The sequence below is a fragment of the Pseudophryne corroboree genome, chromosome 1 (assembly GCF_028390025.1).
Source record: "Pseudophryne corroboree isolate aPseCor3 chromosome 1, aPseCor3.hap2, whole genome shotgun sequence".
Taxonomy (NCBI): Eukaryota; Metazoa; Chordata; class Amphibia; order Anura; family Myobatrachidae; genus Pseudophryne; species Pseudophryne corroboree.
The window spans coordinates 176,523,841-176,538,421 of NC_086444.1; the positions used below are offsets into that span (position 1 = coordinate 176,523,841).

General features: G+C 45.1%; 1 protein-coding gene across 3 annotated transcripts in view; it reads left to right on the forward strand.

The window, feature by feature from the left end:
• RASGRF2 (Ras protein specific guanine nucleotide releasing factor 2) overlaps nt 1–14,581 on the forward strand; it is a 664,746-nt gene that overhangs the window by 584,781 nt on the left and 65,384 nt on the right. For all 3 annotated transcript variants that reach the window (XM_063963919.1, XM_063963920.1, XM_063963921.1), the window contains one exon: nt 8,054–8,160. In XM_063963919.1, the coding sequence (XP_063819989.1) occupies nt 8,054–8,160 (107 nt within the window). The remainder of the gene's footprint in view (nt 1–8,053; nt 8,161–14,581) is intronic.

Consider the following 14,581-nt stretch of genomic DNA (forward strand, 5'->3'; position numbering starts at 1 on the left):
GCTTCCAGCGGTCAGCTTTCAGCAGTATCCAGTCTCCTTAAAGTGCCGGTGTTGTTCCAGCGGATTCCTACTTACCAGCAGTATCCTCAAACCATCGGTACCCTCCTTTCATCTCTTCATATTTCCACGCTCTCTAGCATTATCCTACTACCTGGCTGATTCCATTCAGCATCCACTCCGTGTTCTATCACCTGGCTGATTCCATTCAGCATCCACTCCGTGTTTCATCACCTGGCTGATTCCATTCAGCATCCACTCCGTGTTTCATCACCTGGCTGATTCCATTCAGCATCCACTCCGTGTTTCATCACCTGGCTGATTCCATTCAGCATCCACTCCGTGTTTCATCACCTGGCTGATTCCATTCAGCATCCACTCCGTGTTTCTACCAACTGGCTGGTTCCATCCAGTATCTACAGCAGTCTTTTCAACTTACAGTATTACCAGCGTCACCTGTTACATCTGCTGGCAAGTTCCTCAGGTACCTTCACTACTACAGACAGGCCTGGTAAGGATATTCCATCAATGGGACTTTAACATCTGTACCTCAACCTACCAGTGTTCTGTGGCTCCGCCCATGGCTATAGTGATCCAGGAACTGTATCATTTATCACTGTACATTCTCACTTTTATTTACTGCTGTATTAATACGGAGTTTTGTTAATAAATCTTTCATTGACTTTTAAACCTGGTTGTCATGGTCACACCTTCGGGTAATCCTTCTACACTTACATGTCCAGGGGTCTGATTAAACCTCCCAAGTTTAATTTCATCTCAGCCCCTACAACTGAGGCTTCCTCCTGTCAGCCTAAACCCTCAGTTGTGACAGATGCAAGTGTCTAGGGTTCTGCGCTGATGGTGTCTTGTTTACATCCAGATTTCCACCGTCCATGACCATTGAAAGTGGGCATCTCAAGGCTTATATATTATGTCACACAGAAGTAGACAAGGGGAAGCCTGGAAGTTGCATATTACCGCAGCTGCAAATCCAGAAAAAAACACAATAGCAAATGCAACTACGTCCATCTAAGATGTTGAAATCTCTGCCCTTTTATCCTCCGCCCTCCCTCCACCTGTCCCCCTGACCCTAAACACTCTCACCTCCTACAGTCCCTTACTCCTGATGCTCACTCCACATTTCCCACCTACTCCTCCTACACTCTCATCAATTACACTTCCTGCCTTCTTCAAACATGTCCTTGTCTCCTTCATTTTTAAACCCTCCCTTACCCTTTCCTCACTCTCCGACTATTACCCCATTTCTCTTATCCACTATACCTCAAAATTCCTTGAGCAGTTGTTTACATCCAGCTCACCTCCTTTCTCTTCACTCACTCCCTCCTTGGCAATCTACAATCTGGTTTTATCCTCTCCATTCATCAAAACTCTGACAGCCTTTGCCAATAGCTCCACTACCCGCTTCTAACACTCATACTCACTCCTCTCACTGACTTTCATAGATCTCAACCACTTCTCCTCTCCCTACATTTCCACCCTCATTCCCACAAACATTCCCAGATACACTCTTCCAATGCCTCCTGCACCTCCGCCTCCTTGATCACATGCTGGACTCCAGGTTTCTCTCCTGCTGCTCCTATCCTCTGAAGCACTCTCCCACACACTATCAAACTCTCAATCTCTCAGCCTTCATATGTGCACTCAAAACTTATCTATTTATGCAAGCCTACCACCGGAGTCCTAATTATTAGGGGGTGATATAGAAGATCTACAATAGGTTGACATGGACAAAAGGTCAACTAATAATAGGTCAACAGTGGAAAAGGTCGACATGGACAAAAGGCCGAAGGGTGAAAAGGTCGACATGACAATGAGTGACACAAAAATGGTTGACACCATTTTTCTGGAAATTTAGGGTTATTGTTGATAGCTTTTTCCATCTGGGACCACCATGTGTGGAAACACATCCCATCGCGGGCTCGCTTAACTTGCCATGCTTCGGGCACGGTGTCTCACTTCGCTCGACACAAGGTTACAATTTGTTTCATGGATAGCCAAGGATAGAAAAAGTAAAAAAAAATGAAAAAAAAAACACCAAAAATTTGTTGATGATATGTGTGTCGACCATTTGAACCTGTCAACCTCATGTGCATGTCAGCCTTTTCCAGTGTCGAACTTTCATAGGTTGACCTTTTGTCCATGTCAACCTTTTGTCAATGTCAACCTAATGCATGTCGACCACATGCTGTCGACCTATTGACTGTCGACATAAAGATTGTAGACCTATAGTCTGGATCCCATTTTGTTAAAATGGGTAATTTGTTACTTCCTGTATAATTACCCATGTACTGTATCATTTCGCTGTGTATAACTTACACTATGCGTGGCACTATGACACCCTTGTGGTGCCATATAAACAAAAGATAATCATTTTAACTTCAGTAATTCTCCACACATGTACTGTTACCATCTTCTGCTCAACTTTGCCTTATCTCTTTATACCGATCTTCCTTAATGAGTTCCATACCTGATTGGAGGTTTCTCAAATGGTGGTTCCAGTTAGCATTGTTGCGTAAATACTCTTGTATTTGGGAAGACAGTAATTCTTGGAAATTGGGTGAGTTTTAAAAATAATTAATTGTGTCCATGATGAGCATTCTCCTGGTGCTTCCAGAAGGTCAAAGGATGCTGAAATTATAGGGTGGTCATGTCATGGAGCTGGTCCCTCACAGGAGAGAATCACTTGGTAACTATGACAGATACATCACAGCTGGCTGGGCACGTTAGTCATCAGAGGAAAATGCTCAAGCCAATGGCTCGGATACAGTAATCTGGAATCCCAAAGGATGAAGATGAAAGCAATGGGGTGGAAAATGTAGAATTCTGATGGACTACACAGAAGTTGATTAACAGGCATAACTCAGTCAGTCCAATTAGGTGTGAGTCTGCAAATGCGAGTTTGCGTCCTGAGACTTCGCATGAATGTGCCCACCTGAGAATTTGCCTAACCAATGGGAAATGACTATTTGTAGTACTTGTGGAGGGGTGTGTGTGACTTTTCTACAAATGTGACCTGGGAGAAGTGCATGAAAACAGTGGGGAGACCATCATGGACCCCAAAAAAGTGACAACTTCGTTAGCAGAATCATATAGAAGGCTGTTAGTGGGCATAAGGAAAGTACTGGAGTCTTTTAAAAGTACCAAATGGCTGATCTCTGCATTAAAAAAAAAGAAAGTGAAAAGCTTACGAATTTCTTTTAATTACAAAGCAATTAAATGAAAAATGCCCAAAAAATAAAGGTGATATGGGGGTAATTTGAGATGATTAATTTTTCCAACCAAAAAAATGTAAAAAAAAGATCAAAAGCAATAATTTTTTGTTGTTGAAGTAAATGCTTTCATGAAATGTAGGGTGTATAAACCAACAATAAGTTGATTATGGGGTAATTTGAGACCATTTTGTTTAAACTCCAAAATAGCATGTCATTATTGGCCCAATTATGCTAATTAAAAACTTCCGAATGCCTAATTTGTAATTGGAAAGGGGGGGTGAGGGTGGTGTTGGTACGGGATTCTAAAGCAAGTCCTGAGATTTTTACCGTGTAATACAGCTTTCCCCTTCCTTTTCACACCCGCAGGGACACAAAAAAATGTGAATTTCCTCTGAAAGTAGCAATGCGAGTTGCAATTCACCTTATCAACTCATACGTGTAATGTGTGTAATGTATACTATGTTCTTCCCCCTTCGTATGCTATGTATTCCCCCTTCATGTTGCTGCTTGGCGATGCATTGTACCACAAAGAATTCCTAGTGTACGTGAGTACACCTGGCCAATAAAGCTGATTCTGATTCTGAAATTTTACATAAATACGGCTTACACAAGGCTACTCACACGTAACTGGATTAACCACAAAGAGTGGTAGGAGTGAAGCATTATAATGTCTGCATATAGGTGTGCTCTCTTAGCCTTCATCGCCTTGATTTTTATCAAAGTGCTGATTTAAGTGGAAAACAATGGGGGTGATTCCGAGTTGTTCGCTCGCAAGCTGATTTTAGCAGCATTGCACACGCTAAGCCGCCGCCTACTGGGAGTGTATCTTAGCATAGCAGAATTGCGAACAAAAGCTTCGCTAATTTTCTCGTAACGATTACCCCGCAGTTTCTGAGTAGCTCCAGACTTACTCAGCCATTGCGACCAGCTCAGTCCTTTTCGTTCCTGGTTTGACTTCACAAACACACCCAGCGTTCGCCCAGCCACTCCCCCGTTTCTCCAGACACTCCCGCGTTTTGGAACTCGAACGCCTGCGTTTTTCCGCACACTCCCATAAAACGGCAAGTTTCCGCCCAGAACACCCACTTCCTGTCAATCACACTACGATCAGCAGAGCGATGAAAAAACTTTGTAATGCCGTGAGTAAAATACCTAACTTTTGTGTAAAATAACTAAGCGCATGCGCTCTGCGAACATTGCGCATGCGCAGTTAGCGGATAATCGCAGTATAGCGAAAATCGGCAACGAGCGAACAACTCGGAATGACCACCAATGTGCAGTTGTCTGCACTGATGGTACACTGCCACCTGTCATCTGTAGCTGGTATTGTCACAGATCAAACCATTCATAAATCTTGTGTGCCCTGATAAGACCAGAAATCATGTCTGTATAGCAGGCTGTCCTTGAGAACTGCACTATAGTTTCAATCCTGTAATACCGCTTTTACTTCTAAATGCTGAGTCGCACACAGGATCTTGTAGCCGGCTCAAGCCCAGATGCAACCTGGCTGCCTGAGATCCTGATCAGGTCATCAGCTTGTTGCCAGGTTGCTGATGTCAGCGGTCACATGTTCAGTGAAGATGAGATCATCTACTAGCGCCAGCTCTCCTTATGCAGTAAACGGGTTCTGGGTCGCATCGACCCAGCTTACCTGTTTACACTGCACCTCGACCTGGGTCCATCCCGGGAACAACCCTGCAAGTTAGCCTGGTTGGATTCCCGGGTCACTAAACCCGGATAAACCCTTTTACACTGAGCTGCTCCCAGGTTATCACGGCAGTAACCCAGGTTTTTGGCAGCAGTGTAAAAGGGGGTATTAGTTTTACCGCATTTAATCTCCAGTGAGATAATTATTTCTTAGAATATTCTGTTTGTGAAATGGGACATGGCTTTGACTCCTCTAGAAAGGGGCCAATAATTCTTCACAATAAGAAGATTCATTGGGCTTCCCCTACTCCCGTTCCCTTCCTAAATACACTCCTTTATTGCCAGGTGCACCAGAGGTAGGTCATTCGGGATCCTGGCAGTCAGAATACCGATGCCGGAATACCAACACTATACAGAATGTTGACACCGGCTTACTGAATAGGGTCACCAGCCCAGCACTGGAATCCCGACAGCCAGGATCCCGAACAAGCAGAGACCACCGTGCCAGAAAGGTAAGCCGCAGAGATTAGGTTTAGGCTGCGGGGGGAGGGTTTGGGTTAGGCAGCGCTACAAGAGAGGGTTAGGTGTAGGCTGCATGGAGGGGGGGTTAGGTGTAGGTGTCAGGGTTAGGCCGCGGGGGGATGGGGGAGGGTTAAGTTTTGGCTACACAAAGGGAAGGTTAGGAGGGCATGGGGGGGGGGGGGTAGGTATACTTACCTTCACCTGCCGGGAGTCTAATCATTGGATGCCGCGTTGGGTATTCTGACCACTGGCATATTATACCCAACCCGGTCATTCATGTGCTGAATATCTAATAATATTCCCAGTTGTCAGGATGAGTCCTGACTGGTCGGGTAGCAGGGAACATACACTACAGTTGGGACTGTTTCGTCTAACATGTGGGAAGTCTAGATTAATGACATCAGAGCAAGTGTATAATATACAGTATACAGAGTGTGTTATGTTATTATGTTAAATGATCACTCTACCTTATACTATTTTTAAGGGACAATTTGCAGCAATGCACAGCAGGGGCCAGGGCCAGGATAATGTGATTGGCATGCTATGAACAATACCCAGCAGTGACCCCGCACCTGGCACAATTCAGCAGCAAAAATATGTGGGCTTATAATGTTTTCTGAGTCACCCCAAATGATATGAAGTGAAATATTTGCTTTTTATTAGTTTTTAAAAAGATGTATTAAACTAATGCAGTGTATTAGAACAGGTGCATCTGTTTACAAGTGCTGAATATTTTATTAAAACATTTTTCTTTTCATTCCGCGGCCTCGTTGTACAAATTTCCTTATAATTGTCAGCTAGGGCCAAAAGAGTATAATTTCTGTCTGCATCATCATACATTATAATTAGGAAAATTGCAGGGAAAGGCAAGGCATACATTGTCTGGGATCTGTTTATATACATGTGGGTTTATAAGTAATCTCGAGAGGAGCAATGAATAATCTCTTCAGGTGTGATAACATATAATCACTGTCAGCTTCTGGCAAAGGTGATAACAGCCTGGGGCATTTAATTGCAGCTTCTGTTACAGTAACTCAGTGCAATCTTCGCTTTAAGCAGCGTGACTTCCTCCTGAGAACGCGCCTCTTTATTTATGCTCTGTCTTGTAGGTTCTAAATGGCGTTTTGGATCAAAATCTAGAAAATAAAAAATAAACATTATTTTTTATGTGTATCTCAGTCTTTTCCTACGTCTGCATATAGTATTATACATTTGCATTATGAGCATACCCAGTAGCCATGGGCCTAATTCAGATCTGATCACAGCAGCAAATTTGTTAGCTAATGGGCAAACCCATGTGCACTGCAGGGGGGGAGGGCAGATATAACGTGCAGAGAGTTAGATTTGGGTGGAGTGTGTTCAAACTGAAATCTAAATTGCAGTGTAAACATAAAGCATCCAGTATTTACCCTGCACAGAACCAAAATAACCCACCCAAATCTAACTATCTCTGCACATGTTATATCTGCCCCCGCTGCAGTGCACATGGTTTTGCCCATTAGCTAACAAATTTGCTGCTGCGATCAGATCTGAATTCGGCCCCATGACTTGTTGGAAGATGCAGTGCTGCGGATATACAGTAGTGTGGCTGAATGGGATTATCATGTTTGGCAGTGATGACACTTGTTAAATAGCTTTCATAGCAGTATGACATCAGGTCGCCTGGCGATGATGTCATTACAGAAAGGTAGCTCACACCGGCATAAGTTCTGCAGGTTGTTTCATCTTTGGACAGTAAGACAATCCCTCTGGGTCCCATAATACTAATATTAAGCCCATCGCCACTTTTATTGTTACACATATTCTATCACATTTCTTTATATGACACCCAGATTTAGCAGTCTACCTTAGAAAAATGGAAACCCAACATTTATCATTTTTCTTTCAACATCTATGGGGAGGGACCTTTATTTTGTAAAATGATGTTTCACAGAACACAAATTTCTGTCTTCTCACAATATTTACTATTTAATGAGGGCTTCATTAATTAATGCAATGTGGTAATATTGACCCACATTTTCCAATTAACAAAGTAAGGTATTAATTTAGTTGTTATTATTACTATTGTTATTATTTTGATATACTAGCACATCTCCATGAAATGGCATGTAATAAATAACTCTGTAAGTGCTTTCTGTGGTAATGCTTGTATTCTCACAGATCACATACTTTGTATTACTATTGATTGATTTATATGTGTATATTGTATTGGTTATAAGCACTGTTCATAACGTTAATCATGTCCTGCAAATTGAGTTACATTATATGTTATTGTTTCTACATCTCCTAATTTCTCTGTATTGTAGTATCAACGTTATTCCACAGAATTCCACATTGATCCATGGACATAAGACCATAGATCAGTTGCTTTGAGAACTCCATCTTTATTGTCAGGCGATGTGTCTTGCAATTACATAGAACATTCTATATCAGCCTTGCCTGCCACATTGCAATATGAAGCTATAAATGTACATTTGTACGTGTGACCATTGATGGACATCTCTAAACAGAGCTGCAGTATTTTGCGTAATCGTTCCATCAATAGATTTGTGTTGGTGCCGACATCCTTGAAATGACTACTGTGTTTTACTCGCAGCTCATAATACGTTATCTGTGACATTTTCTCTTCTTTCTTCTTTTTTCTCATTCTGAAGGCTTTAACAATATGGAGAGGATGTGCGACAAAGAGTTCATCATTCGCAGGGCAGCGACAAACCGTGTGCTGAATGTTCTTCGTCACTGGGTGTCAAAGCACTCCCAGGTATTTACAGTGTTATGGGTCAGGGCTGATACCTGCAGTAGAGGTTTAGAATAGTACCGTAGCACGTCAGATTGTGGATTGACCCCAAAAGCACTTGGACCCCATGGATCATACTTATTGTGTTTAGTTTCCCTTATAGACATGACACTACAACATGACCTGGTCCCTGGATATAATCATTGCACAGGTCTATTAAATGCTCTACAGCCGTAACACACCAAACCTCCCAACATGACCAGTCACTATCCTAATACAGGTCTATTGTGGGCCTGTGTGTGTAACTGGGACCGCCACCCTGTTGGGCGTTGCCATAACCCTCTGCTTTGTACGGTGTGTGGAGCATGGGCAGGGTGGCATTCTTTTCCACAGGCCTGTGACATCGTAGCCCAGCTCCTTATACCCAGCCCATTACCAAAAAGGAGGAACAGCAACCTGCAGCTCCTCCATGCCCACGGCTTGATTTGTTGTGGAACTGGCAATGACCTACTCCCTGGCCTCAGAACGGAACGGCTGTCGGGATGCTGGTGGTCATGTGACTGATGCTGGAATCCCAACACCACTCAGGACACCAGCGCCGGATCAACAACAGCTGACATCCTAAAGGTGAGTATCGGGGTACGGATTAGGGCCCGGGGTGTGGGGGTGGGGTGTGTTAGGGTTATATGCACTTGGGGTGGGGTGGGGTTAGCCCTCACCGTTGCTCTGCATAGCTCAGGGAGCGCTGGGCACACCACCAGTATGATGGAAATGAGGCATGATTTGAGTCATGCTCCTTCCCACTAGGTAACACCCATTTTTCTTGCCCCTGGTGTAGGCAGGGGGGGTCCCGCTTCCTTACTCCCATATGTTCGGAGGTATGACTAGCAGCATAGCATGTACATTCAAATTATCCTTTAATACATGGTAGATACAGCCCAAAAGACCTGTTTACAGCATGCAGACACGTCCTCCTATATTGCTGCTGCAGTTGCGTCATACAACCCCTCTCAGCGCTCCAGGTCCCATAACACTCTGCTAAAGTCAGGCTTCTTTTTTCGCATCTGTTTACTTGAAAATGCATCTTACTCCCAATGCGATGGACTATAATCATACACTATAGCTGCAGTCACGCCAAACAGCCCTCGGTGCACCAGGTCATGTGCTTGTGCCAAGCTTCTTTTTCGCCCCAAAAGTGCGTCTTAATAGCAGTGTGATGCAATGAAACAGCTTCAAGAGACTCTACTGATTAATGTGATATGCAACACTTGTATATCTGTGTGCGACTGAGTCTGAATCTGGTCACAAAGTGTTACAATGCAGCTACCACATTTCACGCCAAGTTACGTTGGCCTTTGTATACAGATTCAGACATAGTCGCACTCAGATATACAAGTGTCACATATCAAATGAATAAGTGCAGTCTAGTGAAGCATGTTGCCACATTGCATTGCGACTAAGATGCTACATGCTCAGAGCAGCTCACTCATGCTAGATGTATTGCTGTGCATGGTGTATTGAGACTGGGTGTATGAGAATATATGGGGGTGGGGCTTGAACTCCCCACCCTATTTCTAAACAAAGAATTAGGGTGGACTTGAACCTTAGAAATGTTAGGGACTCACTATATTGCAGAGTTTATTATAATTTTTAGCAGTGTTACGTAATTAGAGTGTGCACCAGCATTTTCTTTTTTTATATGGGTGTATGAGACCACATCTGTATTTTAAATGCAGTCACCGTATGCTAACACATCTCACGTTAGTGGGTTCATGGACTAAACAGCAGACTTCTTGGACATCTCTGCAGGCTCTCTCTGTGATCAATGCAAAACATTTTGGGGGTGGATTCATTTGCAGTTTGATGACATACCTCTCAGACTGAGCAGCCTTCTTCAATACCGCACGTATAGGTGTTACTTTCCCAACCTCTCTGCAGTGCTTTTTCAAAATTAGTATGGTTTAAGCACCAATGTGGTATTATGTGGGGTGCTTTACAGAATATTCTGTCTCAGCCTTTCATACTTCTCTAGATCACTTTGTTACTATTCCGCAGTAGTGCTGGGAATGAATGGGTGAATACTTGATCCTTGCTCCTCTGATGTATTCCATGCATCAGAGGAGGCAGGAGTAGACATGACCCTCTGGGAGAAGGAAGGCACTGGGTGAGCACCAGTCAAGCATGCGATCAGTCTGATTAATTAGATGAGCCCTACACTTCCTTGTGCCAGGCACTGACAGTTCACCCTTCCTGCGATTTGCTTTGTGATGTATTTAAACATGGTAGCGCAAGTGGAAGTTATAAGCCACCATGTCATTTCTCTTATCACGTCCGAGTGTTATTAATGTGACAGTGCCTGTTGGCTTTCTAGTCTTTTCAAGGCTCTTGCATTGTGCCTGTATTCTATATGTACTGTACATGTGCTAGAATATCCGCAGCTGCACCCAGCATCTCTCAGCGCTCCGGTGCTGCCTTCCAGTAGCCACACACACACATAATACTAAGAGACACAGTATGAGATCGTTGGACATTGAATTGTACACTAAGCCAGTGGACATTAAGCCAATACATTTTAGATTGTTAGACATTGGCAGATTAAGGTTATATACGTGGGTATTGTACGCATAGAATTTGATGGCAGAAAAGAACACACAGATTCACCTATTCTGGGGTATATTTGTTGATGTTTTTTGTTTTATTTCTCTAACGTCCTAGTGGATGCTGGGGACTCCGTCAGGACCATGGGGAATAGCGGCTCCGCAGGAGACAGGGCACATCTAAAGAAAGCTTTTAGGATCACATGGTGTGTACTGGCTCCTCCCCCCATGACCCTCCTCCAAGCCTCAGTTAGGTTTTTGTGCCCGTCCGAGCAGGGTGCAATCTAGGTGGCTCTCCTAAAGAGCTGCTTAGAAAAAGTTTTTTTAGGTTTTAAATCTCAGTGAGTCCTGCTGGCAACAGGCTCACTGCATCGAGGGACTTAGGGGAGAGATTTTCAACTCACCTGCGTGCAGGATGGATTGGAGTCTTAGGCTACTGGACATAGCTTCAGAGGGAGTCGGAACACAGGTCATCCTGGGGTTCGTCCCGGAGCCGCGCCGCCGACCCCCCTTACAGATCCTGAAGATCGGAGGTCCGGAAACAGGCGGCAGAAGGCTCTTCAGTCTTCATGAAGGTAGCGCACAGCACTGCAGCTGTGCGCCATTGTTGTCACACACTTCACACCAAGCGGTCACGGAGGGTGCAGGGCGCTGCTGGGGGCGCCCTGGGCAGCAATATTTAATACCTTTAGTGGCAAAGAATACATCACATATAGCCATTAAGGCTATATGTATGTATTTAACCCAGGCCAGATTTCTCAAAACCCGGGAGAAAAGCCCGCCGGAAAAGGGGCGGAGCTTATTCTCCTCAGCACTCAGCGCCATTTTCCTGCTCAGCTCCGCTGTGAGGAAGGCTCCCAGGACTCTCCCCTGCACTGCACTACAGAAACAGGGTAACAAAGAGAAGGGGGGCATAAATTGGCAATATTTATATATTAAAAGCGCTTATAACAAAAACAACACCTTTTAGGGTTGTTTATATACATTTATAGCGCTTTTGGTGTGTGCTGGCAAACTCTCCCTCTGTCTCCCCAAAGGGCTAAGGGGGTCCTGTCTTCGATTAGAGCATTCCCTGTGTGGCTGCTGTGTGTCGGTACGTGTGTGTCGACATGTATGAGGACGATGTTGGTGTGGAGGCAGAGCAATTGCCGGTAATGGTGATGTCACCCCCTAGGGAGTCGACACCGGAATGGATGGCTTTAGTTATGGAATTACGTGATAATGTTAGTACATTACAAAAGTCAGTAGACGAAATGAGACGGCCGGAAAACCAGTCAGTACCGGCTCAGGCGTCTCAGACACCGTCAGGGGCTGTAAAACGTCCCTTACCTCAGTCAGTCGACACGGGTACCGACACAGATGAATCTAGTGTCGACGGTGAAGAAACAAACGTATTTTCCAACAGGGCCACACGTTATATGATCACGGCAATGAAGGAGGCTTTGCAGATCTCTGATACTGCTGGTACCTCAAAAAGGGGTATTATGTGGGGGGTGAAAAAACTACCTGTAGCTTTTTCCAGAATCAGAGGAATTGAATGACGTGTGTGATGAAGCGTGGGTTAACCCAGATAGAAAACTGCTAATTTCTAAGAAGTTATTGGCATTATACCCTTTCCCACCAGAGGTTAGGACGCGCTGGGAAACACCCCCTAGGGTGGATAAGGCGCTCACACGTTTATCAAAGCAAGTGGCGTTGCCGTCTCCTGATACGGCCGCCCTCAAGGATCCAGCGGATAGGAGGCTGGAAACTAACCTGAAAAGTATATACACTCATACTGGTGTTATACTGCGACCGGCAATAGCCTCAGCCTGGATGTGCAGTGCTGGGGTAGTGTGGTTGGATTCCCTGACTGAAAATATTGATACCCTGGATAGGGACAGTATTTTATTGACTCTAGAGCAATTAAAGAATGCGTTTCTTTATATGCGAGATGCTCAGAGGGATATTTGTACTCTAGCATCAAGAGTAAGTGCGATGTCCATATCTGCCAGAAGAAGTTTATGGACGCGACAGTGGTCAGGTGATGCGGATTCCAAAAGGCATATGGAAGTGTTGCCATATAAAGGAGAGGAATTATTTGGGGTCGGTCTATCGGATCTGGTGGCCACGGCAACTGCCGGCAAATCCACTTTTTTACCTCAGACCCCCTCCCAACAGAAAAAGACACCGTCTTTTCAGCCGCAGTCCTTTCGCTCCTATAAAAACAAGCGAGCAAAAGGACAGTCTTATCTGCCGCGAGGCAGAGGAAAGGGTAAGAGAGGGCAGCAAGCAGCCCCTGCCCAGTACCAGAAGCCCGCCCCGGGTTCTACAAAGCCATCAGCATGACGCTGGGGCTTTACAAGCGGACTCAGGAGCGGTGGGGGGTCGACTAAAGATTTTCAGCAATCAGTGGGCTCGCTCACAGGTGGACCCGTGGATCCTGCAGATAGTATCTCAGGGTTACATGTTGGAGTTCGAAAGGTCTCCCCCTCGCCGGTTCCTAAAGTCTGCTTTACCAACGTCTCCCTCAGAAAGGACGACGGTATTGGAAGCCATTCACAAGCTGTATTCTCAGCAGGTGATAGTCAAGGTACCCCTCCTACAACAGGGAAAGGGGTATTATTCCACACTATTTGTGGTACCGAAGCCGGACGGTTCGGTAAGACCTATTCTAAATCTGAAATCCTTGAACCTGTACATACAGAAATTCAAGTTCAAGATGGAGTCACTCAGAGCAGTGATAGCGAATCTGGAAGAACGGGACTTCATGGTGTCCCTGGACATAAAAGATGCTTATCTGCATGTCCCAATTTACCCCTCACACCAAGGGTATCTCAGGTTCGTGATACAAGACTGTCATTATCAGTTTCAAACGCTGCCGTTTGGTTTGTCCACGGCCCCTCGGGTCTTTACCAAGGTAATGACCGAAATGATGGTTCTTCTACGAAGAAAAGGCGTATTAATTATCCCTTACTTGGACGATCTCCTGATAAGGGCAAAGTCCAGAGAACAGCTGGAAGTCGGTGTAGCACTAACCCAAGTAGTGCTTCAGCAACACGGGTGGATTCTGAATCTTCCAAAATCTCAATTGACCCCGACAACACGTCTGCTGTTCCTGGGAATGATTCTGGACACGGTTCAGAAAAAGGTGTTTCTCCCGGAGGAGAAAGCAAGGGAGTTATCCGAACTGGTCAGGAACCTCCTAAAACCAGGAACTGTGTCAGTACATCAATGCACAAGAGTCCTGGGAAAGATGGTGGCTTCTTACGAAGCAATTCCATTCGGCAGATTCCATGCACGAACATTTCAGTGGGATCTGCTGGACAAATGGTCCGGATCGCATCTGCACATGCATCAGCGGTTAACACTGTCACCAAGAACAAGGTTGTCTCTCCTGTGGTGGTTGCAGAGTGCCCATCTGTTAGAGGGCCGCAGGTTCGGCATACAGGACTGGGTCCTGGTGACTACGGATGCCAGCCTACGGGGCTGGGGAGCAGTCACACAGGGAAGAAACTTCCAGGGTGTATGGTCAGACCTGGAGACGTCTCTTCACATAAATATACTGGAGCTAAGAGCGATATACAATGCTCTAAGCTTGGCAAAACCGCTGCTTCAGGGTCAGCCGGTGTTGATCCAGTCGGACAACATCACGGCAGTCGCCCACGTAAACAGACAAGGCGGCACGAGAAGCAGAAGAGCAATGACAGAAGCTGCAAGGATTCTTCGCTGGGCGGAAAATCATGTCATAGCACTGTCAGCAGTGTTCATCCCGGGAGTGGACAACTGGGAAGCAGACTTCCTCAGCAGACACGACCTTCACCCGGGAGAGTGGGGACTTCATCCGGAAGTTTTCCACATGATTGTGA